The 27782-nt window shown below is 41.4% G+C and overlaps 2 protein-coding genes across 8 annotated transcripts in view; both read left to right on the forward strand.

Moving 5' to 3' along the window:
* The window catches only part of SLC35D2 (solute carrier family 35 member D2), a 64938-nt gene extending 48141 nt beyond the window's left edge, over positions 1 to 16797 (forward strand). For 3 of the 7 annotated variants that reach the window (XM_070375314.1, XM_070375313.1, XM_070375315.1), the window contains 4 exons: positions 2483 to 2571; positions 6317 to 6395; positions 7503 to 7585; positions 10434 to 16797. In XM_070375314.1, coding sequence (XP_070231415.1) covers positions 2483 to 2571; positions 6317 to 6395; positions 7503 to 7585; positions 10434 to 10536 — 354 coding nt within the window. In that variant the 3' untranslated portion in view covers positions 10537 to 16797. The remainder of the gene's footprint in view (positions 1 to 2482; positions 2572 to 6316; positions 6396 to 7502; positions 7586 to 10433) is intronic. The other 4 variants (XM_070375317.1, XM_070375319.1, XM_070375318.1 and 1 more) reach the window with 2 other exon arrangements.
* A 2803-nt stretch (positions 16798 to 19600) lies between these two features.
* Positions 19601 to 27782, forward strand: part of HSD17B3 (hydroxysteroid 17-beta dehydrogenase 3) — a 59547-nt gene continuing 51365 nt past the window's right edge. Inside the window, exon 1 of the mRNA XM_005895846.2 lies at positions 19601 to 25826. Coding sequence (XP_005895908.2) covers positions 25673 to 25826 — 154 coding nt within the window. The 5' untranslated portion in view covers positions 19601 to 25672. The remainder of the gene's footprint in view (positions 25827 to 27782) is intronic.

The following is a 27782-nucleotide window of genomic DNA, read 5'->3' on the forward strand; positions in this document are numbered from 1 at the left end:
AACACCCAGGACTGACCTCCTTTAGAATGGAGAGTCTTCTCCAACACCACAGCTCAAAAGCATCAATTCTTTGGTGCTTAGCCTTCTTTATAGTCCAACTGTTATATCCATGCATGACTACTGGAAAAACCATAGCCTTGACTAGACGGACCTTTGTTGGCAAAGTAATATCTCTGCTTTTTAATATGCTGTCTAGGTTGGTCATAACTTTCCTTCCAAGGAGTAAGCATCTTTTAATTTCATGGCTGCAATCACCATCTGCAGTGATTTTGGAGCCCAGAAAAATAAAGTCAGCCACTGTTTCCACTGTTTCCCCGTCTATTTGCCGTGAAGTGATGGGACTGGATGCCATGATCTTAGTTTTCTGAATGTTGAGCTTTAAGCCAGCTTTTTCACTCTCCTCTTTTACTTTCATCAAGAGGCTCTTTAGTTCTTCTTCACTTTCTGCCATAAGGGTGGTGTCATCTGCATATCTGAGGTTATTGATATTTCTCCTGGCAATCTTGATTCCAGCTTGTGCTTCTTCCAGCCCAGCACATCTCATGATGTACTCTGCATATAAGTTAAATAAACAGGGTGACAATATACAGCCTTGATGTACTCCTTTTCCTATCTGGAACCAGTCTGTTGTTCCATGTCCAGTTCTAACTGTTGCTTCCTGACCTGCATACAGATTTCTCAAGAGGCAGGTCAGGTGGTCTGGTATTCCCATCTCTTTCAGAATTTTCCACAGTTTATTGTGATCCACACAGTGAAAGGCTTTGGCATAGTCAATAAAGCAGAGATAGATGTTTTTCTGAAACTCTCTTGGTTTTTCGATGATCCAGTGGATGTTGGCAATTTGATCTCTGGTTCCTCTGCCTTTTTATTATTTCTTCTATTATGTGTACTTCATCTTCAGTCAGTTTTAAGTCTGAAACTGATTTAGAAGAAATCTATTTTTTCATGGTGCATTTTTCAGAATGCTGCTTTCTTACAGTTTCTCACTCAGAAGACACTGTGATCAGATCATTTCCTTCTTGGCAGTAATACAAACCTTTGTAAGCTTCTGAGCACATCCTTGGTTTTCAGAGCAGCTGGGACTGGGCTCGGACTGTCCCTTCGCTTTGGTTCAAGCTCAAGGAGCCACAGGATTAATGTGTGCACGTTCCAACCCTGACTCCAGAAAACTCTCTGTCAGTTTCTCTCTTATTTTCACTGCTTTCAAGTTTGCATTTCCAACTTGCTTTTTCTGACCACCCAACCTCTATCCAGAGTTGAAAATGTAATTTAAAAACTTTTTAACACTTTGAAAATGTACATTAAGAAGCCAACAGAATGATGAAAAGGGCAGATTTTTCTTTTGAGCTAGGGTTAAGGATTCAGCTTTAAGGAATGCTATTTGTAACCAAGAATTTGTAAATAAAGCTTATGATGAAATTGCATCAGGCAGGTAAACCGGATTGTGGCAGCCACGATAATTTAACACAGGCAAAGGTAAAATAAGACTGAAATTTAAGTAGACAAACTAGATTTTAAAAAGCTAGCTCTGCCGGTCTTTTTAATCTTGCCCAGAAGTGACAGGTTCTGGTTCGTTCACACCAGCAGCTGGCACCAGCCCCCAGGCCCTGGAGGCAATTATTTGACTCTGTTTCTGCCCCAATAGCAGCCTCTTTGATGGGCTTCCCTGGTGGCTGAGTCAGTAAAGGCCTAAATGTCCCTGTGTCCGCCTGCAACACAGGAGACACAGGTTTGATCCCTGGGTTGGGAAGATCCCCTGGAGGAGGGCATGGCAACCCACTCCAGTATTCTTGCCTGGAGAATCTCATGGACAGAGGAGCCTGGCAGGCTACAGTCCATAGGCTCGCACAGAGTCAGACACGACTGAAGCAACTGAGCATGCACACAGCAGCCTCTTTGATCTCACTGAAGCAGTAATATGTTCCTTAATAGAAATACAAGTGTATCTGTTTTCCCTGCTGACAGTATAAAGAATGTTCTATTCTTTGAAACTTCACTGATACTGCCAAGATGTAGGGTCCAAGACAAAACAATTCTGCTGGTTGCTTGGGCACTGGAGTGACAGAACCTTCAAAGAGTTTAGATATCCCCATCATTGCCCAACAAAGTACATCCTAGTGTGAACTCAATGCTCCAGGAAAATGGGCCATATTTATCCCATGGCTTTGGCTTCCTTGGCACACCACTGTGGTCTGGGGTAAGAGTGAGTTCTTACTAGAGTTGGGCAAGATGAGAGTACTTGAAGTTCTTTGAAATCTGGAATAAGAGAGTAATGTGCTTGGGTATCATTGTGATTGGTGGAAGGAGTGTGAAAGTGGCCTTTTATTACTCGAACATTTGTGTTGGATTTCTATATATGCTTGTACGTGGAATAGCAATCAACAACAAGATGTAAACAAGGCCATTTAGGTTCTGCTTGTGACTGCCAGGAGTGTGCCATCCAACTTTGGGTTAATCAGTTATTTTTTGTGTTATTTTTCAGAAACAGGAAGAAACCTTTGAGCAGGGGTTCTGGTCCAGGGGTTTCCACATGAGCACCTCCATCCCTCGGGGCCCTATAAACACCAGCTGGTATCTGTTGTCTGAATAAATGTATCTTGTATCTGTGCCATCATTTTTCAGATGTACACAGATGATAAGTATGATTTTAAAAGTATGGAATGGCAGAAAGCTACTGAGAATTCAGCAATGCTTTTAAATGTCTTTTCATTTTATTAATTCATAGATGCTAAAATCAAAACTATCATGTGAAGATTGACATTTTTGGTTTTAAAAGTGGTTTCCTTTGCACTGAGCTAATGGAGGATCTCTTAGTTCAGAATCTTGGGCTTAGCCAAAGGACTGTATAGGTCCTTTGCATATAGAAAACTATTATATTTCTTAGAAAATTTTAATATACTCCTTTGGGCCTAGTCATTTTATATAATAGTTACTCTCTCTGCCAACATTTGTTGGATCATAGAAAAAGCAAGAGAATTCTAGAAAAACATCTGCTTCACTGACTATCCTAAAGCCTTTCACTGTGTTGATCACAACAAACTGTGGAAAACTCTTAAAGAGATGGGAATACCAGACCACCTTATCTGTCTCCTGAGAAACCTGTATGCAGGTCAAGAAGGAACAGTTATAATTGGACATGGTACAACACACTGGTTCCAAATTGGGAAAGGGGTACATCAAAGCTGAATATTGTCACCCTGCTCATTTAACTTCTATGCAGAGTACATCATGTGAAATGCTGGGCTACATGAATCAGAAGTGGGAATCAAGATTGCCGGGAGAAAGATCAACAACCTCAGATATGCAGATGATACTGCTCTAATGGCAGAAAGCAAAGAGGAACTCTTTAAAGAGCCTCTTGATGAAGATGAAAGAGGAGAGTGAAAAGCTGTCTTAAAACTCAACATTCAGAAAACTAAGATCATGGCATCTGGTCCCATAACTTCATGGCAAATAGATGGGGAAACAATGGAAACAGAGACAGACTTTGTTTCCTTGGGCTCCAAAATCACTGTGGATGGTGACTGCAGCCATGAAATGAAAAGACGCTTGCTCCGTGGAAGAAAAGTTACGACAAACCTAGACAGTGTATTAGAAAGCAGAGATATCACTTTGGTGACAAAGGTCTGTCTAGTCAAAGCTATGGTTTTTCCAGTAGTCATATATGGATGTGAGAGTTGGACCGTAAAGAAGGCTGAGTGCTGAAGAACAGATGCTTTTGAACTGTGGTGCTGGAGAAGATTCTTGAGAGTCCCTTGAACTGCAAGGAGATCAAACCAGTCAATCCTAAAGGAAATAAACCCTGAATAGTCACTGGAAGGACTGATACTGAAGCTGAAGCTCCATTACTTTGGCCACCAGATATGAAGCTAGAAAAGGACCCTGATACTGGGGAAGACTGAGGGCAGGAGGAGAAGGGGGCGACAGGATGAGATGATTAGATGACATTACGGACTCAATGGACATGAGTTTGAGTAAACTTCGGGAGATAGTGAAAGACAGGGAACCTGGCGTGCTGCACTCCGTGGGGTCACAAGGAATCAGGCAGGACTTAATGACTGAACAACAGCAACAAAAGAAATGCAGCCTGTCTGTCTGTAGAAAGTGGCTGTTCCTGTATCAGACGCCATCTGGCACTTAGGAGAACTGCTGCTAATTCGGATTCCCCCAGGAGGCTGGAGACAGGGACTCCTCCCCTCACTCAGCCCAGCTGGTGGGTGAGTGTCCTGGTGGCCCACATTCATGGTAGATGGAAATTGGCCAAGGTGGTTTCACTAAAATTTGGAATGAAGAAAACATTGCACGTTTGGAACCCTGGATTAGGAAATTTAAACAAAACTGGAACATAAAGAACATCTTTGTTGTCTTGGGTATAACGCTGTGGTCCAGGTTAGGAAGTCTACAGGAAGCTTTACTGTGTCCTGGAAACTGGGTTGGGTCCCTCCCAGGAGTTGTGATTTCTGCTATTTTATTAGACTCTTAGCTCCTCCAGGGCAGATGCTGTGGCTTATGTGCTCTTACTACCCAGGCCCAGAAAAGCAGGCAACAATCAACATTGGGTTGATTTTTTAATCTTTTTATTATGCATGCTTTGGATTATTTATAGCTGCCTGGGTCTATAAATTAATGTTGAATTTATTAAAACTGTAAAAAAAACTTGTATTTTCTTAAGCCAATTTATAAATACTCTTGCTTTATTTATAAAATTAGTAACTTTTGTATTAATATAAGAATACTTTCATTATTTGGTTAATGGTTTAAGTGAAGTTTAAGTGATTGAAATCTCCTAAACAACTTACTGTAAATCAGTCTCATAACTTAGTGAATTAAAAAAAAATTAAACATCTTAAATGTAATTTACAAATGTAATTTACCTGATATTTTCCTAGCAATTCCAAGGTGTTATGAAACCCTAGAGAAGCTGATGGGCCAGGTTGTTTTATAAACCTAGAAACTCTTTGAAATCTAGTAAACCAAACTTGGCAATGTGGTAAATCACCTTTTAAACATCAGAATACTGTGTACAGACTTAGATTTTTGTATTCTTTTCAAGTGAAAATTGCAAATTTAATATAGATTTCAGATACAAACAACAAAAGTCAAGATGTTGGATTCTCTCACTTGTAAAATTGTTGTAATTACCTTAATAACAAAGACATACATTATTCTGAAGATTACAAAATTTATTTGTAATTGAGTTTATTCCTTAACTTAGTATAAAAACTTGATATATATTATCTCTAATATTTTTTCTCTATCATTCCTGGTAATGAACATATTCAGGCCAAAAACGGTTATTGTGTTGCATATTAGTGATCTAGATTCTATTGTTAACAATCAGAAATTTGGACCTGGACCTGAAACTGGTAGGTACATTGCCCCAGGGGGAGTCTCCCTAATGCCCGGGGCCTGAGCCCTTTCTTAGAGTACAGTTCCCAAGCTAGGATTTAGCTTTAAAATCCAACACATCTTATGTTCTCTGTATCTTTCCAGTTTCATTCTTAACCAGTTTTGATGGTAACCTCTTTCAACATTTAATCTCTGATTCCAGTGGATGAAATTTTGCACCCCACTTGGGTTACACCTAATTTTCTTTACTACTTGAATGAAATGAATGTATTTCTTTACTTTTGATTGGATTCTTCATTCTTTTCTGTGTATGTGAATATATATTTTCTTCTCTGATGCCTGGTCATGATTCTGTAATCATTTTGTTGACCAGTGTCGGACATACTGGTCAATGCTGAATACCTGTTGAATTAACTTTGGTAGTAGAGTACAGGAGTATTATAGGCATGTGGAACCCATTATCTAAATCTTCTTAGTCCAAAGCTAGCAATCGTTCAGCAGCTTTCCCTGGTAACACCAGTGTTTCTCAAAACTAGCTGCATGTTATAATCATCCACAGATCTTTGATACAGCACGTGTCTGGGGCCCCACCTCAAACCAGATGGAGACTGTCTGTCAGGCATCATGGTGTTAAAAGTGCATCAAGCGATTCTGATCCACAGAGAGGATTGAAAACCATTGTTGTAACATAGCTGTTAAGTGAAAGAGTTCAGATCATTTAAAAAAATCTTATTGTCTTTATGCCCTTTTTGTGGAAACACTGACGGGAAATGCACAGATAAAATGAAAAGGACACCTAAGGTAGAAAGTTTGGCTAATGCACGACTAGACTATTTTCCTGTAAAAAGTTGAAGTTAATAAGGAGGTGTTTTAAAATGTAGGTTATAAAATCTTCATAGTATGTTTTTCTTTTTTATTTGTTTAAAACAGCTGACTCTCCACTCAGGTGTTTGCTTCCTTGTCCCAGGTTTCTGCTGATGTACTCCACAGTTTTGTGCAGCTACTACAATTCAGCCCTGACAACGGCGGTGGTTGGAGCCATCAAGGTAAGTGGTTGAAGCCTTGAAATAAACAACCAAATTGGGGGATTGACTGTTTGATTTTATTGTTATTATCCGTGGTATAGTAAGAACGGAGGCTTGTGATATTTTCAGCTATGGCTGGGTAATCCCTTCTTACATTTTCTAATCTTTTAATCCACAAGACAGAGGGAAGGCCTGCTACTTTAAAGCTTGTTGTTCTGTTGCTCAGTTGGGTCTGACTCTTTGCAACGCCATGGACTACAGCACACCAGGCTTCCCTGTCCTTCACTGTCTCCTGGAGTTTGCTCAAACTCATGTCCACTGAGTTGATGATGCTATCCAACCATCTCATCCTCTATAACTTTTAAATTGGGAATGGAAGGAAGGGATGGTATGGGAAAACCAAGTAAAATAGCTGAAAAAATTACAAATTTCTGCGACAAGATACAGAGTGATCTACATTTTGATTTTCTGGGAGAATACTGCTGACTAAGGGAATCCTTATGAAGAACTGTTTTCAGTCTAGATCTGCACACAGTTATAAGGTGATTAACGCTGGGATTGGTGTATATGCTGTGTGTGTACAGCATTTGAGTACACACACTAATGAATCGGAGGGTGAGGTATTCTAAATTCTGTTCTGCAGTTGCTTTGTGTTTCTGTTCACATGAGCTTCTATGATGAATGAGTGCTTCATCAGTAGACTTATCTTTTGGCTACCCAAAGACCATTGAGAATATCCTGGACTGAGTACTGCTTAGAATTTGTCAGCTGTCTTAATCAGTTTACGTTTAGGACTAATATGATTAAAATTCCCTACCCAGTGATGATAAAGAGATGAGATCTGAAAAGCTGATTACAACCCAACTCTTACATCTTTTTTCTGGTATAGTATGTGGAAGAAGGTATAGATGATGCAGTTCTGTGATTATAGTGTTATAGTTTACTTCATTTTCTTTATAAAGCCATATGTTATAGTTTTTATTCACATATTCAATATTCCATGAATTCCTATTATATGCAAATCTCTTTCAAAAGTAACTGAAATATTTTGTTTCAGATTTCACCTTATATATGTGTTTTCCCCCCAAATCCTTTACTTCTAAGATCACTAATCCTCTCTTTTTGCAGAATGTATCCGTGGCCTACATTGGAATGTTAGTAGGTGGAGACTACATTTTCTCTGTGTTAAACTTTGTAGGGTTAAATATTTGGTAAGTGGGATTTTTAAATGAATTCATTTTAGTAACATGAATTTTAAAAGCCTGGTTAATATGTTATAAGTGAAAGAATAGGAGGTGTTTTGATGTTACAATTCCTAGGATAAATTTTGCTTGAAATATTCAGTTCATCTCTTTATGACATACTTGCTCATGTGGTTCATGGGGATGTGTGTAATGAAAATTCAGAGTCGAGAGCTGAATTTAATTCATGTGTCCTCCTCACAGAAAAGACCCTACATGTGGCCTTCCTTTTGTGAATGGGCCTCACTAAATCTGTGCTCCATCAAAGCACATGTGTTAAAGATGTTGGGAGATACTTTTGAAAGGCATTTTGGGGTCTCAGAGGTAGGACATCATTTTAGGATAATCAGTTCAGTTCAGTCGCTCAGTCATGTCCGACTCTTTGCAACCCCACGAATCGAAGCACCCCAGGCCACCCTGTCCATCACCAACTCCCGGAGTTCACTCAGACTCACATCCATCGAGTCAGTGATGCCATCCAGCCATCTCATCCTCTGTCGTCCCCTTCTCCTCCTGCCCCCAAACCCTCCCAGCATCAGAGTCTTTTCCAATGAGTCAACTCTTCGCATGAGGTGGCCAAAGTACTGGAGTTTCAGCTTTAGCATCATTCCTTCCAAAGAAATCCCAGGGCTGATCTCCTTCAGAATGGACTGGTTGGATCTCTTTGCAGTCCAAGGGACTCTCAAGAATCTTCTCCAACACCACAGTTCAAAAGCATCAATTCTTCAGCGCTCAGCCTTCTTCACAGTCCAACTCTCACATCCATACATGACCACAGGAAAAACCATAGCCTTGACTAGACGAACCTTTGTTGCAAAGTAATGTCTCTGCTTTTGAATATGCTATCTAGGTTGGTCATAACTTTCCTTCCAAGGAGTAAGCGTCTTTTAATTTCATGGCTGCAGTCACCATCTGCAGTGATTTTGGAGCCCAAAATAATAAAGTCTGACACTGTTTCCACTGTTTCTCCATCTATTTCCCATGAAGTGGTGGGACCAGATGCCATGATCTTCGTTTTCTGAATGTTGAGCTTTAAGCCAACTTTTTCACTCTCCACTTGCACTTTCATCAAGAGGCTTTTTAGTTCCTCTTCACTTTCTGCCATAAGGGTGGTGTCATCTGCATATCTGAGGTGACTGATATTTCTCCCGGCAATCTTGATTCCAGCTTGTGCTTCTTCCAGTCCAGCGTTTCTCATGATGTACTCTGCATATAAGTTAAATAAGCAGGGTGACAATATACAGCCTTGACGAACTCCTTTTCCTATTTGGAACCAGTCTGTTGTTCCTGGTCCAGTTCTAACTGTTGCTTCCTGACCTGCATACAAATTTCTCAAGAGGCAGGTCGGGTGGTCTGGTATTCCCATCTCTTTCAGAATTTTCCACAGTTTATTGTGATCCACACAGTCAAAGGCTTTGGCATAGTCAATAAAGCACAAATAGATGTTTTTCTGGAACTCTCTTGCTTTTTCCATGATCCAGCAGATGTTGGCAATTTGATCTCTGGTTCCTCTGCCTTTTCTAAAACCAGCTTGAACATCAGGAAGTTCACGGTTCACATATTGCTGAAGCCTGGCTTGGAGAATTTTGAGCATTACTTTACTAGCATGTGAGATGAGTGCAATTGTGCGGTAGTTTGAGCATTCTTTGGCGTTGCCTTTCTTTGGGATTGGAATGAAAACTGACCTTTTCCAGTCCTGTGGCCACTGCTGAGTTTTCCAAATTTGCTGGCATATTGAGTGCAGCACTTTCATTGCATCATCTTTCAGGATTTGAAATAGCTCAACTGGAATTCCATCACCTCCACTAGCTTTGTTCGTAGTGATGCTTTCTAAGGCCCACTTGACTTCACATTCCAGGATCTGGCTCTAGGTCAGTGATCACACCATCGTGATTATCTGGGTCGTGAAGATCTTTTTTGTACAGTTCTTCTGTGTATTCTTGCCATCTCTTCTTAATATCTTCTGCTTCTGTTAGGATAATAGTATATTGTTTATTCCAATAATAACCAGGTGCTTATTTCTCTCCAAGTTTATGTATTAGATCTGACCTGCTCTTTTTCTACTGCCAAAGATTTGTAAATAAGAGGGCTAATTCTCATCAATTAATCCACATATTTGAGGAAGTAAAACAGGGGGTTTGATAATTTCCTTCACATTAGGCCAGTTCAGTTCAATTCAGTCGCTTGGTCGTGTCGGACTCTGCGACCCCATGAATCGCAGCACGCCAGGCCTCCCTGTCCATCACCAACTCCCGGAGTTCACTCAGACTCACGTCCATTGAGTCAGTGATGCCATCCAGCCATCTCATCCTCTGTTGTCCCCTTCTCCTCCTGCCCCCAATCCCTCCCAGCATCAGAGTCTTTTCCAGTGAGTCAACTCTTCGCATGAGGTGGCCAAAGTACTGGAGTTTCAGCTTTAGCACCATTCCTTCCAAAGAAATCCCAGGGCTGATCTCCTTCAGAATGGACTGGTTGGATCTCCTTGCAGTCCAAGGGACTCTCAAGAGTCTTCTCCAACACCACAGTTCAAAAGCATCAATTCGTCAGCGCTCAGCTTTCTTCACAGTCCAATTCTCGCATCCATACATGACCACTGGAAAAACCATAGCCTTGACTAGCCGGACCTTTGTTGGCAAAGTAATGTCTCTGCATTAGGCCAACTGCATTGTAAATCAATTATACTTCAACAAAATTTGAAAAAAGAAATAAGTAGCCAAAGTATCAAAAAAATTAGGCTGATTATCTTTATCAAGAGTATAACTGTTGATGGTACCACCTATGGAATTTATTTTTACTGTTGTTTTTTTCCTTCTTTCAGCATGGCAGGAGGCTTGAGATATTCCTTTTTAACTCTAGGCAGCCAGTTAAAGCCTAAACAACCTGTGGAGGAAGAAAACATCTCTCAAGATTTGAAGGTCTAGAACCTGGGGCAGAATTGCAGAGTCGCTTGCAGACTGTGGGGAGGGGGGGATATTCCTAGCTGTTTTGGCTGTGGCACTTGCCCTTCTGGTTAAGGCACAACAGGAATGTCTGCAAAATGCAAAGTGAATCTACCTCATGCGCTGCACGAGGAGCCATCATCAACCCTGAGAAACGTACCCGGGCAAAGCCTTACCAGCTGAAAGTGAATCTTTTCAAACAGTTGGTGAAAGGCATCGTTTCATGGCACTTGCGGGGCCCACACACCTGTGCACTCTTCCAGGTATCCACAGTGCTTCGGGGCGGTCAAAGGCCAATGCTGGTGAGTGTGCTTATCAGCACCTTGGCCTTAATTTCAAAGATCCCAGCCAAAGCAAAGTGCCAATGAGAACATTTCTTTGGTTTAAGCAGACATGTCTTCATTTTAGTAAAATCAACCACTTAACTGCCAGTAAAGTTGTTAGCTTTGATTTGATCTTATATGTTGGTATCTTCACAACCATCAAAGTAAAATAAAAAATAATTTATATGCATGCCTCATACTGTTATGTTATTGTAGGCAGGCAGTAAACAGTAAGTCATTTTATTCAGTCTGCCTTGAAGGGTAATAAATGACTCATGTTGGGAAAAATTACAAAATAACTCAATGGAAAAACAATACTCAGCGTGCTCTGTCAACATTTAAGTAGGTTATATTATTTAAGTAGGTTATATTTCTCTCCTGTTCTCCTCCCAGGTTTGTTCAGGGGACTCTGAAATTCAGATCACATCAACTTTAACCAAGGTATATATTTTTTTTCCTGGGCTTGCCTGACTTCCCAGACCAATGGTGCGTGGGAAGCAACCTCGGATCGGATGACAGTTCTTATCATCTCCTCCGAGGTGTCTCAGTGGTAAAGAATTCACCTGCCAAAGCAGGAGGCACAGGAGATGTGGGTTCGATCCCTGGGTTAGAAGGATCCTCTGAGGAGGAAATGGTAACCCACTCCAGTATTCCTGCCTGTGAAATCCCATGGACAGAGGAGTCCACTGGGTTGCAGAGTCTGACATGACTGAGCATGCACGCACTGTATGGCACCATTTAGAAATGGACTGTCCTCACAGGGGTTGTGGTGCAAGGTAAGGCCCCACTCTGGGAATCAGGGGCCCTTCTTTTCAGTCTTGTCTTCACTGCTGACTCACTGAGAGCTCCACAAGTCACCTTGCCATGGTTGCCTCCATTTTTTAATCTGTACAATGGAACAATATTCCCAAATCCCTGCCAGCTCTGACTTTCTAAGTTTATAGAAGCTGAACCAGATGGACAGGGCAGCAAATGAAGGAATGACTGTGTTGACATGTTTAATTAAAAAAATTAATTGTAAAATACACATAACATACAATTATCAGCGTAACCATTTCTAAGTGTACAGTTTAGTAGTGTTAAGTATATTGACAGTGTTGTGTAGCCAATCTCCAGAACCTTCTCATCTTGCAAAACCAAAACTCTATACCCATTAGACAATGACTCCCCATTCCTCCCTTTCCCCAGCCCTTGGCAACCACCATTCTGTTTTCTGTCTCTATGAATTTGACTACTATAGATACCGCATAAAAGTAGAATCACACAGTATTTATCTCTCAGCTAGCTTATTTCACTTAGGATAATGTCCTCAAGGTTCATCCATGTTGCAGCATATGTCAGAATTTCCTTTCTTCTTAAGACTGAGTAATGTTCCCTCATATGGATATACCACATTTTGTTTATCTATTCATCTGTCAGTGAACTCTTGGGCTGCTTCTACCTCTTGGCTATTTGTGTATAATGCTGCTATTAACGTGGGTGTACAAATATTTCTTTGAGACCCTGCATTCAGCTCTTGGATGGTAAAAGGAAACCTGTTTCTTCTACACATAAAACACTTCTGACACCAAATGTGTAGGGACTTTCCCTCACATTAAGCAATTCTTCAACTCTCTGGATGCCAACAAGGGGTCCTACAGTTAAATTCTGTCTCCACCCATATTTCACACAGACCCCCCAGGTTAAGGGCCCAGTCCCCCAAGATTCCCCCTACTTCAGATGCCAGTCCCAAGTCTCAGGTTGTGACTAGTGCTTCTGACTAACTGACCAGAAAGCTGGAGTCTTCATACCCGCTTCCTTGGGTTCAGTAATTTGCTGGAATGGCTCACAGAGCTCAGGGAAGTGCTTTACTCTCTATTGCCAGTTTATTATAAAGCATTTGACTCAGGAATAGCCAAAGGGAAGAAGTACATAGGACAAGGTATATTGGAAATGGTTTGGAGCTTTCATAACCCCTCCTGGCACATTAATGTGTTGGAAGCTCTCCAAGCCTCATCATTTTTCACAGTAACACAGAGACCATTTTGTATTCCCAGCCACAGTGAGGGGGTTCCTATTTATCCACATCCTCACTTGTTATTTGCTCTTTTTGGTAGCAGTAGTAGGAGGTGGTGGTGGTTTAGTCGCTAAGTCGTGTCTGACTCTTGTGAACCCATGGACTGTAGCCTGCTGGGCTCCTCTGTTCAATGGGTGTGAAGTGATACTGTAGGTTTGATTTGCATTTCCCTGGTGATTAGTGATGTGGAGTGTCTTCTCGTGTGCTTGTTGGCCCTTTGTACATATTCTTTGGAGAAATGTCTGTTCAAATCCTTTGCCCATTTTGAATTGGGTTGTTTGGGTTTTGTTTGTGTTTTTGAATTGTAGGAGTTCCTTATTGTTTCAATTTACTTTTAAAGGCTTCTCGAATATTACCTTGGGGCTCCCAAACAGTGTAACCACCTTTTCTTGCATCATCATCAAATGAAATCCAGGGACCAAAAGTACTAAGACTTGGAAAATGTTAACTCCAACTCATTTTTTTTTTTTTCAATGTTAAGCTTAAACAAGGTTTGTTTTCTTCCAAAATTGTTTTTTCTCATTTTCATTTTTAGAATTCTTAAAGGAAGATGCTTTTGTGTTTTTCTAGTCTTACTATGGTTGGTCTTTTGTTTCAATAGCCAGGATGCCTCGGGATGGGGTCCTTTTATTTATTTATTTAATTGAAGGATAATTGCTTTACAGAATTTTGTTATCTTCTGTCAAACATCAAAATGAAGCAGCCATAGGTATACATATTCTCCTCCGTCTTGAACATCCCTCCCGGAATGGGGTTCTTATTTAAGTATTTTTCTTATGCAGTCACCTCAAATGCTTGGTCTTACATGACCGGCCCCCGCCTTTTTTTAAATCAGCGTGGAAAGCTTTCCTTCCCTTGTTTCCATATGTGGCCAGCAGAGGGCACCCTATGAGCAGTCCAGCAGTCCTGTGTGCTGTGGCTAGCTTCCTCCTGTCCGACTCAGTGTGATCGCATGGACTGTGGCCCGCCAGGCTGCTCTGTCCATGGGATTCTCCACGCAAGAATACTGGAGTGGGTTGCCATTTCCTTCTCCAGGAGATATTCCTGACCCAGGGATTGAACCTGGGTCTTCGACAGTGCAGGCAGATTTTTGTAGCTGGGTTGAAACGTGCAAGTTCTGCTCTCCTCTACAGAACTAGGGTGGGTTGATGGGAATGCCAATCTGGGCTTTGAATTAAGTTTAGCTGAGAATGCTGGATGCAGAGAGGTGGTGCAAAAGGGATCCACGAACTTCAGAGAGGCTGAAGAAGAATAGCCCAGTGCATCAGGTCTCCAGATTTCTTTTTTTTAAAAAAAAAAAAAAAAGTAATAAAAACCATTCTAGTGGAACAAGGAAAACTAGTTTAATATACTTGCTACTTTGCTTACTTTTGGCTATTTTACTGCTAATAGCAGTGACGTTTGTTAACTTGTACTTTTTCCTGTTGTTTTAGTATTTTTAAAATATATTCCATATATAAGTAAAAGTACAGGGGCACTAGAAGTTAGTGAAAGCTGAGTTTGCCTAAAGAATAAAACCTAGTTTAGAGAAGAGTTATATATTATATGTGTATAATTGTTAGTATATGTTTATATATTTTACATATTTTTAATTTATATATATTTTCTGTGCTCTCGGGAAAATGGCAAAGATACATATGTCAATACTTTCAGAGACTTTAGTGAGTTTTTTCCTTTTGCATGATCACTTAAGCTTTGCAGTCTTGTTGAGTCATGTTTACAACTTGTGAGTACTTTTTGTTTTCTGTGAATGGGTGTGTGTGCTTGTGCATATATTTTGAGGACTGGGACTTGTCAAGGGTCAGTGGTTTAGCTGATCAGTAGCTGCCACTCTGTACTTTGGGAAACTGAGGGCGCCCAGCAACTCAGGATCTCTAAGTTCCCTTTCTGTCACTAGATACTGAAGCATGTGGTAAAACAAAACATGTCCCTTTAGGATGAAGCCATCCCTGGGACCTCCCAGGGTCACGGAACACCATCTGTGTGTCTCTGATTCTTACCTCCATTCCAGACTGAGGTCTCCCATAATAAGCCTCAGAACCTTTTCTCTGCAATGTGTGGTTCCTGGATCAGAATATCAGCATTACCTGGGGCTTGTTAGAAATGCAGAATATCAGGTGCACACACACACTGAATAGGAATCTGCATTTTAACCCTGGTAATCTGAGGAGCACTGCTGCTGCTGCTGCTAAGTCACTTCAGTCGTGTCCGACTCTGTGCGACCCCATAGACGGCAGCCCACCAGGCTCCCCCGTCCCTGGGATTCTCCAGGCAAGAACACTGGAGTGGGTTGCCATTTCCTTCTCCAATGCATGCAAGTGAAAAATGAAAGGGAAGTTGCTCAGTCGTGTCGGACTCTAGCGACCCCATGGACTGCAGCCCACCAGGCTCCTCCGTCCATGGGATTTTCCAAGCAAGAGCACTTGAGTGGGGAGCCACACTACCCCAGACTTTTGGTCCAGATCATCTTTTTAGTATCAAGGGTTCATAGCCTGAGGTTCACAGAATTTAGAGGGCTGATGAACTTGAATGGAGAAAGAAAACATCTTCATTTTTTCTAATGAAAATGCAGCATTTCTTTTCATTTGAATGTAGGCAAGATCATAGTTAATACTGGCTGTACTTGTGACTTAGTTATCGATAGAAGTTGAAATATTTTCGTATCACCTTAGAGTTTTTGTAGAAAATCATTGGTGCATTGCTCAGTATTCTTATAGTTCTTAGTGCCTCCACTAGTTCTTATTGTTTAATATGTTCATAAAGAAGAATACATCAGATTTAGATGTATTTTAATGTTATAGTACATCATATTTAGAAAATATTGCTGTAACTTTATGACAATTGGTTTTCATTATAATTTTATGTGTTTTATTTCTTGCATTTAAAAACATTATTTGGAGAAGGAGGCTGTAGCCATCTATAGACTGCCATTGTAGTTCATGGCACTGAAAAAAGTAAGGATCCCTGCTTTAGAGGAAAATAAAAAATTCAAGATTAATATGTTTCCTCAAGAAGTTGTCCCATTTTTGGCCTCAGGAGGCTTGCTCCTGGATGAGCCCAGGGGTAATTTTTATATCTGCTACCTGGTGGGAAGGCATCTTCCTCCAGCCAGCGTGGTCAGCTGGCTGCAGTCAGAGGGAGAGAGAGAGGCAAAAGGAAAGGAAGGGGAGGAAAAAGGGGGGAAAGGGTAGGGAAGGGAGAGACCAGGAGACAGGACAGCTAGGCTTCACTGCCACATCCTTCTCACTCACAGCTCAGAACAGAGATGTGCCTCATAATTGTGTCACAGTACTTGAACCTTGTTCTTCAAATTCTGCTTACTTGAAGTGTGACATTCTGTCTAGGGAAGGTGGGACAGCAGCATGAGATGCTCTGTGGGCCCACTCTCCAGGAATACAAGGGGAAGTAGAGAAGACTGTAAAACCATTTAAGATCCCTGGAAATTGTCCAAAGGAAGATTAGAGATTGCATTATTTAGTCTCAGTTCAATTCAGTTCAGTCGCCCAGTCGTGTCTGACTCTTCGAGACCCAATAGACTGCAGCACGCCAGGCTTCCCTATCCATCACCAATTGCCAGAGCCTGCTCAAACTCATGTCCATAGAGTCGGTGATGCCATCCAACCATCTCATCCTCTGTCATCCCCTTCTCCTCTGGCCTTCAATCTTTCCCAGCATCAGGGTCTTTTCCAATGAGTCAGTTCTTCACATCAGGTGGCCACAGTATTGGAGTTTCAGCTTCAGCATTAGTCCTTCCAATGACTATTTAGGACTGATTTCCTTTAGGATTATTTAGTCTATGCTTTGTTAAAATGCTTTTTGAGTTAGTGGCTTTATTTTCTAGCTGTCATTCAAATAAATTTTTTTTTAATAAAAATTGAGAAATTTCACATTAGAAACTGGATTTCTTACAATAGTTGAAAAAAAAAATCACAACTTGCCAGGTGGGCCAGAATCTCCATAGGGTAACAGTCAGCTGGAGCTGAGGTCGGGGGTAGTTGTTATTTTGTCATGTTCTCCACCATTTTCTGTGTCTCCAGTCGTGTGACTGAGTGTCTGCCTTTCATTAGTGTGCTTGTAGTGTTGTTTTCCTTGAAACAAAGTCGAAGGACTTTTATGGTGGCCCAGAGGCTAAGACTCTGAGCTCCCAGTTCAGGGGGCCCAGGTTCAATTCCTGGTTAGGGAACTATTGATAGATCTCGCATGTCACACCTAAAGATCTGGCACAGCCAAATAAATAAAAATAAATGTTAAAAAAAACTCCAAACAGAGTTGAGAGCATAGGAGGAAAATAAAAGCTGAATCAAGAGAGCCAAAGGTTCAAGAGTGTATTTGTGGAAATAGAAATTACACCTACTATGTGCTTGTTTTGAAACAATACAGATTAAGGTGCCTGGCCTACTTCATTAATTTATATTACTTGTCTGCCTTGGGGCTCCCCAGGTGGTGCTAGTGGTAAAGAACCTACCTGCCAATATAGATGATATGAGACATGAGTTTGATCCCTGGGTCGGGAAGATCCCCTGGAGGAGGGCATGGCGACCCACTCCAGTATTCTTGCCTGGAGAATCCCCATGGACAGAAGAGCCTGGCGGGTGAAGTCCACAGTGCTGTAGAGTTGGACGTGACTAAAGTGACTTAACATGCACACTAATCTGCCTTGACTGTAGGCATTTCGGTCTTTGATTCCAGTTTCAGAGGCCCAGTTCTCAAACTATTCTGTCTCCATCCTATGTAGAGTTACGAGACATGTATCATAAGGACACTTTTTTGTTACCATTTATTGAATTTAGGCTTCCCTGGTGGCAGTAGTAAAGAATCTGCCTGCAGAAATGGAGATCTGGGTTCGATTCCTGGGTTGGGAAGATCCACTGGAGGAGGAAATGGCAACCCACTCCGGTATTCTTTCCTGGTAAATCCCATGGACAGAGGAGCCTGGTGGGCTGCAGTCCATGGGGTTGCTAAGAGTTGGAAACGACTAAGCACGCAATGTATTTACAGATAAACAATATATTGGTGGTTGCCAAAGGGGCGGGCAGCAGTGGGTGAACTAGATGTAGGGTGATCAGGTCAAAAGGTAAAAACATCTAGCTATAAATAAGTTATGGGGATATAATACACAGCCTGGTGACTATAGTTAATAATACTGTATTGCCTATTTGAAAGTTGCTAAGACAGTAGATCTCACCATAAATATTAAAAAAAAATTTTGTAACATATATGGTGATGGATATTAACTAGACTTACAGTGGTGATTATTTTGCAACATGTACAAATATTAAACCATTATGTTGTGTACCTGAAACTAATATAATGTCATATGTCAATTATACCTCAATAGAAAACTCAAACATTTAAAAATTTTGCTGATATAAGTATACTTAACGATGACTTTCCCGGAGAAGGCAATGGCACCCCACTCCAGTACTCTTGCCTGGAAAATCCCATGGATGGAGGAGCCTGGTAGGCTGCAGTCCATGGGGTCGCTAAAAGTCAGATACAACTGAGCGACTTCACTTTCACTTTTCACTTTCATGCATTGGAGAAGAAAATGGCAACCCACTCCAGTGTTCTTGCCTGGAGAATCCCAGGGACGGGGGTTAGGGTTAGGGTTAAATAAATCAATGTTCTGATTTATTTTACTGAAGATTAGATTTGACCTAAATGGCAAATAGATGGGGAAACAGTGGCTGACTTTATTTTATGGGGCTCCAAAATCACTGCAGATGGTGACTGCAGCCATGAAATTAAAAGACGCTTACTCCTTGGAAGGAAAGTTATGACCAACCTAGACAGCATATTAAAAAGCAGAGACATTGCTATGCCAACAAAGGTTCGTCTAGTCAAGCCTATGGTTTTTCCAGTAGTCATGTATGGATGTGAGAGTTGGACTAAAAAGAAAGCTGAGCACCAAAGAATTGATGCTTTTGAACTGTGGTATTGGAGAAGACTCTTGAGAGTCCTTTGGACTGCAAGGAGGTCCAACCAGTCCATCCTAAAGGTGATCAGTCCTGAGTGTTCATTGGGAAGATTGATGTTGAAGCTGAAACTACAATACTTTGGCTACTGATGCAAGGAGCTGACTCCTTTGAAAAGACCCTGATGCTGGGAAAGATTGAGGGCAGGAGGAGAAGGAGACAACAGAGGATGAGATGGTTGGATGGCATCACTGACTCAATGGACATGAGTTTGTGTAAACTCTGGGAGTTGGTGATGGACAGGGAAGTTTGGTGTGCTGTGGTCCATGGGGTCGCAAAGAGTCAAACACAACTGACCGACTGAACGGAACTGAACTGAAATGGCATCGTATAGTAAATACATGTTGTGGGTAGCTTCTGAAACGGATCACAATGCCTGCCTCCTCATATTCACTTCCTTGTATAATCTCCTCCCTTTGAATATGGGCTGGACCTAGAATGTGCACTAATTTCTCATTATAGAATACAGCAAAAGTAATGGGTGGTTCTTTCCAAGATTAGGTTGTAAAAGAGTGTAGCTTCTCTCTTTCATCTGACTCATCATTTGCTTGATCTGATGAAGCAAGGTGCCATTTTGCAAGCTGCTTTCCAAAGAGACTTGTGTGTCAAGGAACATCTAGCTGTATGTGTGTGTGGGGCTGGGGGGAGGGTGCGGGGGGGGGTGCGGGGGGCGGGGTAAGGTTGAAAGTGGAAGTCGCTCAGTTGAGTTCAGTTCAGTTCAGTCGCTCAGTCATGTCCAAACTTTGCGACCCCATGAATTGCAGCACGCCAGGCCTCCCTGTCCATCACCAACTCCCAGAGTTCACTCAGACTCACATCCATCGAGTCAGTGATGCCATCCAGCCATCTCATCCTCTGTCGTCCCCTTCTCCTCCTGCCCCCAATCCCTCCCAGCATCAGAGTCTTTTCCAATGAGTCAACTCTTCGCATGAGGTGGCCAAACTACTAGAGTTTCAGCTTTAGCATCATTCCTTCCAAAGAAATCCCAGGGCTGATCTTCAGAATGGACTGGTTGGATCTCCTTGCAGTCCAAGGGACTCTCAAGAGTCTTCTCCAACACCACAGTTCAAAAGCATCAATTCTTTGGCGCTCAGCCTTCTTCACAATCCAACTCTCATATCCATACATGACCACTGGAAAAACCATAGCCTTAACTAGATAGACCTTAGTTGGCAAAGTAATGTCTCTGCTTGTGAATATGCTATCTAGGTTGATCATAACTTTCCTTCCAAGGAGTAAGCGTCTTTTAATTTCATGGCTGCAGTCACCATCTGCTGTGATTTTGGAGCCTCCAAAAATAAAGTCTGACACTGTTTCCCCTGTTTCCCCATCTATTTCTCATGAAGTGATGGGACCGGATGCCATGATCTTCGTTTTCTGAATGTTGAGCTTTAAGCCAACTTTTTCACTCTGCACTTTCACTTTCATCAAGAGACTTTTTAGTTCCTCTTCTCTTTCTGCCATAAGGGTGGTGTCATCTGCATATCTTAGTTGTGTCCAACTCTTTGTGACCCCATGGACTATAGAGTCCATGGAATTCTCCAGGCCAGAATACTGGAGTGGGTAGCCTTTCTCTACACCAGAGGTCTTCCCAACCCAGGGATTGAACCTAGGTCTCCCACATTGCAGGTGGATTCTTTACCAGTTGAACCACCAGGGAAGCCCAAGGATACTGGAATGGGTAGCCTATCCCTTCTCCAGCAGATCTTCCCGACCCTGGAATCAAACTGGGGTCTCCTGCATTGCACACGGATTCTTTACCAACTGAGCTATCAGAGAAACCTTTGTGAAAGCCGCTATCCATTTCTGGATGACGTTTGATGGCACACATCATTAGAAAAAATTAGTTTTGTTCTCTTTTACTGAAAACTTGGCAACAAAGTCACATTCTCTTCAGGTCTCTCTGGTGTGAAACTTATAATTTTTTCCCCTAATGCATACCACAGCTTACTTACACAGATGCTTCAGGCGGAAGGCCACGCCCTTACAATTATCTTACAGCCTTCTTCAGGCCTCTTTCTTTCTCTGAATTTCTCCAGTTTCCCACCCCCTTGGCTCTCCCCTCCACATCTTATCACATTAAGTCCAACCATTGTGTCCTCTGGGACAGGTAAACCCCAAACAAATATTGATAAATGGGTCAGTTGTGAAGGAATCCATTCCCTTCTTTGCCTTGTTCATTCTTTTGCATTTCCTCGTCACTTAACTCCACAGGCTTCCAGTCGAGATCCAGCCCTCCTCCCTGAGGCTCTGCAGCTTGCCCCCGACCTGTACCAGTGTCTGTCACCTGTCGACCAAAGACTTCTTTAACAGGACAAACTTCATTGCACCCACACAAAATAAAGGCTCATTTTTCCTTTTTCCTTAAAGAGTGAATATTTATTGAGTGGGCTTCCCTGGTGGCTCAGACGGTAAAGAATCTGCCCGCAATGCAGGAGACCCAGGTTTGATCCCTGAGTTGGGAAGATCCTCTGGAGAATAAAATGGTAATCCACTCCAGTATTCTTGCCTGCAGAATCCCATGGACAGAGGAGCCTTGTGAACTATGGTCCTTGGGGTCGAAAAGAGTCAGACACAACTGAGTGACTGACAACAACATTTATTGAGTCAGTTCAGTTCAGTTGCTCAGACGTGTCCGACTCTTTGCGACCCCATGAACCGCAGCACGCCAGGCCTCCCTGTCCATCACCAACCCCCGGAATCCACCCAAACCCATGTCCACTGAGTCGGCGATGCCATCCAACCATCTTATCCTCTGTCGTCCCCTTCTCCTCCTGCCCTCAATCTTTCCCAGCATCAGGGTCTTTTCAAATGAGTCAGCTCTTTGCATCAGGTGGCCAAAGTATTGGAGTTTCAGCTTCAACGTCAGTCCTTCCAATGAGCACCCAGGAGTGATCTCCTTTAGGATAGACTGGTTGGATCTCCTTGCAGTCCAAGGGACTCTCAAGAATCTTCTCCAGGCACTGCTAGTGGGCTGGCGGGCCGGGCGGGACGCGGTCTGTCGCGCGGCAGCCCAGGGCCGAGCAAGCATAAAAAAAAAAAAAAAACAAACAAACAAACAAAAAAAGAATCTTCTCCAACACCACAGCTCAAAAGCATCAATTCTTTGGCACTCAGCTTTCTTTATAATCCAACTGTCACATCCATACATGACCACTGGAAAAACCATCACCCGACTAGACGGACCTTTGTTGACAAAGTAATATCTCTGCTTTTTAATATGCTATCTAGGCTGGTCATAATTTTCCTTCCAAGGAGTAAGTGTCTTTTAATTTCATGACTGCAATCACCATCTGCAGTGATTTTGGAGCCCAGAAAAATAAAGTCAGCCACTGTTTCCACTGTTTCCCCATCTATTTGCCAGAAGTGACGGGACTGGATGCCATGATCTTTGTTTTCTGAATGTTGAGCTTTAAGCCAACTTTTTCACTCTCCTCTTTCACTTTCATCAAGAGGCTTTTTAGTTCCTCCTCACTTTCTGCCATAAGGGTAGTGTCATCTGCATATCTGAGGTTATTGATATTTCTCCTGGCAATCTTGATTCCAGCTTGTGCTTCCTCCAGCCCAGCATTTCTCATGATGTACTCTGCATATAAGTTAAATAAGCAGGGTGACAATATATAACCTTGACTACTTGCTTTTTTTTTAACCATATAATTATATTTTATTTAATTTTCATGTTTGAAATCATCATGAATATTCAGGTTTTTCACTGTACATTTTAGTATAATATAATTATTGCAAGCAAAAGATTATGTGTGAAATGTATATAAGTTATAAAACATTGTATTATATTGTATAAACACTCATGTGCATACTACTAAGTTCAAGAATCACATGATAGCAGTAGCTTATACCTGCCTATAGGACCTCTCCATCATATCATTTCTCCCCAGATGAAACCACTTTATTGAATTTTGTGTTTATCATTCCATTGTTTGTAACAACAATTTTATCACATTTTAACATAAGCAATATATTTCTTTATATTGCTTTTTTGAGTTTATAAAATATCAGACTTAATGTAATATTCTGGCATTTGCTTTTTTTGACTCAACATTGTGTCTGAATGTCACATATTGTTCTGTTTGGCTATCATTCATTCATTTGCACTACTGTATAATATTCCACTGTGAGAATAAACTCATTGGGATAGTTCTCACTTTTCCCTGTTGAAACAATGCTCTTTTGAATATTCTTCTACTTGTCTCCATTTGCTATATTAAGGAGCTGTGGGTCAGAGTACTTTTGTCTACAAAGCAAAGTCCCAATCCAAAGGAATTTACTTGTCATGGCAGGAGACCCAACCACAAGCAATAAATAAGATAAGCCAATAAAAAATATGCTCAGAATAAAACTAAACCAGAGTCACAGGACAGACTGCTGGACATTGGCCTGGCTTTTCCCAGACCTTAGTAAAAACAATAATTGTTGTCTTCATGTTTATCAAACACCTCAGCCTCTCACTCCTTTGGGAACATTTGTGGATGAGCTGAGATGGTTGATCTACACTATCTGCTTCTGCCAACTAACCATCAGTGGAAAGAGTAATAATTAACCAAGACAGGTAATCCTTGTAATGTGCTTAGTACAGAGTTGGGTACACAAGACATAGTAAATAAGGGGCAGTCGGAAAACGGGAAGAAATGGGGAGCCACTGTTGGCAAAGGCCATCTCATTTGCTCTAATTATAGTTTAATCTCCATATTACTTGTACTTTTTTCAGGTAGCCCATAGCTTCATGAACAAGTGACAATTGGAACTGAGAAGCTGCTCCAGATAAGGACCTTAGTTGAAAGTGCCAGGGTAAATACATGCCATGGTTTAGAGAACGATGCAGGCTGAACTTGGCAGTAACTTGTACCTCTCACTTTCCTTCCTGGGTCTCCTCCTCACTGAAAGGATTTTGCTCATCACCTGACATACAGGCAAACCTGTCTCCAAGGTTTTTAATCTGAACAACTGAAACATAAGAGCTGCCATGTTCTGGTATAGGGAAATTGGCAAGGGAAATAAGTTTTGACATTTGAAGGTAATATCAGAAGCCATTATTAGACTTAAGCTTGAGATGACTATTAAGCATTCAAATGGAGGTGTTAATGTTACTTGCATTCAAATGGAAATGCAAGTATGGATGAGCAGCCTGGTTACCGTTGAAGTTATACATTTAGGGGTTCTCAGTGCCCAGAGTCCTTAAAGTCAAGAGATTAGGTAATGCCATCAAATGACTAAGTGTGCACACCAAAGAGAAGAGGGCCAAGAGCTGAACATGAGGACACTATTCTTGGATGATGTCAGAGTCTCTTCATTCCCCTGTTTCTATGTCGTGATCATTCTCCATCTCTACCTCCAAAAGGTCACCTTTTCTCAGCATCAAGTGACTCAGATTATGTAATGCTATTGTCTTGGAAGAAAAGCTATGACAAAGGCAGAGACATTACTTTGCCAACAAAGGTCCATATTGTCAAAGCTATGTTTTTTTCAGTAGTCATGTATGGATGTGAGAGCTGGACCATAAAGAAGGCTGAGAACCAAAGAACTGATGCTTTTGAATGGTGGGGTTGGAGAAGACTCTTGAGAATCTCTTGGACTGCAAGGAGATCAAACCAGTCGATTCTAAAGGAAATCAACCCTGAATATTCACTGGAAGGACTGATGCTGAAGCTGAAGCTCCAATACTTTGGTCACCTGATGAGAAGAGCTGACTCATGGGAAAAGTCTCTAATGCTGGGAAAGACAGGGCAGGAGGAGAAGGGGATGACAGAGAACGAGATGGTTGGATGGCATCACTGACTCAATGGACATGAGTCTGAGCAAACTCCAGGAGATAGTGAAGGACAGGGAAGCCTGGCATGCTGCAGTCCATGGAGTCACAGAGTCGGACACGACTGAGTGACTGAACAACGAAAACAACAATTATCTGAGTGTCTTTGGTGGCTTCCTCTCACTTAAGTCCAAACTCCTCACCAGGAGTATCTGGCTCCTCCGCATGCCTCCATCTTACTTTATTCTTTTCTTTTGTTCTGTACACACCAGATCCTCTGTGTAGTGCTATTTACTCCTCAAATACATGCATCTTTCTCATTTCAGGTCACTTGTACTAGCTGTTCCCTCAGCCTGGAGGAAGAAACTTATCTTTGTAGGGCTATCTCCTTTCCACTCAAATTTCAGCTCAAAATACCACCTCTTCACAGAATTTTTTCCTGTCACTCCACAGCACTTTTTTATGGCACTGATATGTGACATTATCTTTTTATTTGCATATTGACTCTGAATCTCAGCTCCCCCTGGCAGTGACTGCCCGTGTTTACTATTCTCTATTCCCAAGGCTTCAAACAGTGATTGCCACCTGGTAGGCAGTCAATAGATAGTTGTTGACTAAGTGAATGAATGACTTCTAGAATTTTGCATAGTTTTTAGTATCTTTTTTAGCTTCCAGATTTAGGGAGGGAATGCTGGGCTGCCATTTTTCTTTGTCCGGTCTTTATCTTTATGTTCACCTTTGACTTCTTCAACACTCCCCTGCCTCACAAAAGCCCAACTGTGCTATAAAAATATTAGAAAGAATATTTTATTTTAAAGCTTGTGAATCAGAGGATTGTGTAAAGAAGTTACTCTAATCTGAATGCCTTGACACAGTGACTCATTGAAATGTTCCCAGTGACTCCAGAAGGGGACCGATGCTCCTGCAGAGCAGCCACGCTCACTTCGAAGGCTGTGAGGGACTGGACCAGGTCTGAAACAGCATCTGCCATGGTGCCATCATGAAGGAGGCTCTGGAGCAGTTCTTCATTTTTGTAGGGTTGCTGGTTTGCCTGGTCTACCTGATGAAATGCGTGAGATTCTCTAAATGTATTTTCCTGCACTTCTGGAAAGTTTTGCCAAGGTCTTTCTTGAAGTCAATGGGAGAGTGGGCAGGTAAAGAAAGCTTTTCATCTTTTGTTCTTGTTGTTTTTATTATTACTTAGGTCTCAATGATATATTGCATCTTTTCCTTTTGAGAGCAAAGATGTAATTCCTTTGGGTTAATTTGCGGGGTTGGAAAGTACAAATGAAATTGACTGAAAAACGTGATGTGAGGCATCAGGAGAATCATTCAGGAAGAATGTGACTCAGTTCTTTCCTGTGTGCTTTTCCTCTCATCCTCATTAGTTGGGTTTTCTTATTTTTGGAGTTTCTGATGATACAAATCATGGATGAGGCAGAAAATTATGTATCATCTTCCCCAGATTTTCAAAAACCCAGAGTGCTTTCATTTCCTTAAACAGAGCTTCAAAATTCTGAAATCCAATAATAATTTAAATCCATTTTATTATACTAATTTCTCAGAGACCTGTCACCAAGTGAGGGTAATGCAAAATCAAGGCAATAAAGATCTCTGTGGAGACATGTTTTTAAATGGTTATATTCAGAATCTGGGTCTGGTTTATGTCCCAAGTAGATTGATTAATCACTGCCTCTCAATAGAATTTGGCTCCTGAAACTGTCATGCAGAATTTCAGCCCTATACTGAGTTTAAGGTGAAGAACAGGAGGCTATGGTTTCAGCATCTCCTTGAATGAAGTGCTAGGTTTGCATTTCAAAGTTGGTATTATGTGTTGGTGTCAGTCTATCAATAACCAATGCTGTGACCTGGCCTGCCCTTGTGGGTCTTACTATGATTGCAAAATGCCTTTCAGCACCATCAGGAAACTTAAGAAAAAATAAAGGTTTATTACCTACAGGACCTGTAAATTATACAGCGCACCTGGTGCCACAACAAGGTCATGTGTAGAAAGAGAGGGAGAGAGTGAACGGGCCTGGGGTTCTGCATTTATTTTATTCCGGACTGGGGGCCTAGGGTTTCAAGAACTCTTTCTTTAATAGTGAATTTAAAACATAAGAGAGGGAAGTTAAAGCACGGGAAGAGAAAAAACAAGTGGTCAAAATGGTCAGTTATTGAAACCAACCAAGATTTTTAAAAGATGCTTGCTCCTTGGAAGAAAAGCTATGACAAACCTAGACAGCGTATTAAAAAGCAGAGACATCAGGTTTTTTTTACAAAGGTCCGTATAGTCAAAGCTATGGTTTTTCTAGTCATGTACAGATGTGAGAATTGGACTATAAAGAAGGCTGAATGCCAAAGAATCGATACTTTTGAATTGTGGTGCTGGAGAAGACTCTTGAGAGTCCCCTGGACAGCAAGGAGATCAAACCAGTCAATCCTAAAGAAATCAACCCTGAATTTTCATTGGAAGGACTGATGCTGAAGCTCCAATACTTTGGGCACCTGATGCGAAAAGCTGACTCATCAGAAAAGACCCTGATGCTGGAAAAGACTGAGGGCAAGAGGAGAAGTGGGTGGCAGAGGGTGAGATAGCATCACTGACTCAATGGACATGAGTTTGAGCAAACTCTGGGAGATAGTGAAGAACAAGGAAGCCTGATGTGCTTCAGTTTTGTGGGGTTGCAAGGAATTGGACACGATTTAGCAACTGAATAACAAAATTTTTAAAAAAGAGACCTCGTTTGGGGGAGATTATCTGGCTCTTTACTTTATCCTGTGGCTAAAATAACTTATATTAGCAATCACCGTTTTTAAAGTAGGTGCCTCTTTGAAACTGATACCTAACTGGCAATCAAAGCATAAGCCAAGACCTTGCATTATGAAAAAGAAAAAAACAAAAACAAAAACCCACCTGTCAGGTTTTATGCTACAATAGGGTTGTAAGAAATCCAGTGACTTAAAAAAAATAAAAAAGATTTTAAGTGGCTTTAGGAATACAATCCCAGGCTAAATAGGAGAGATTGTAAACAACCTTATAGGAATGCCAGATAAAATACAGGATTCTCAAGTTATATTTGAATTTCTTATTTAGTGATAAATAAATAATT

The sequence above is a fragment of the Bos mutus genome, chromosome 8 (assembly GCF_027580195.1).
Source record: "Bos mutus isolate GX-2022 chromosome 8, NWIPB_WYAK_1.1, whole genome shotgun sequence".
Lineage (NCBI taxonomy): Eukaryota > Metazoa > Chordata > Mammalia > Artiodactyla > Bovidae > Bos > Bos mutus.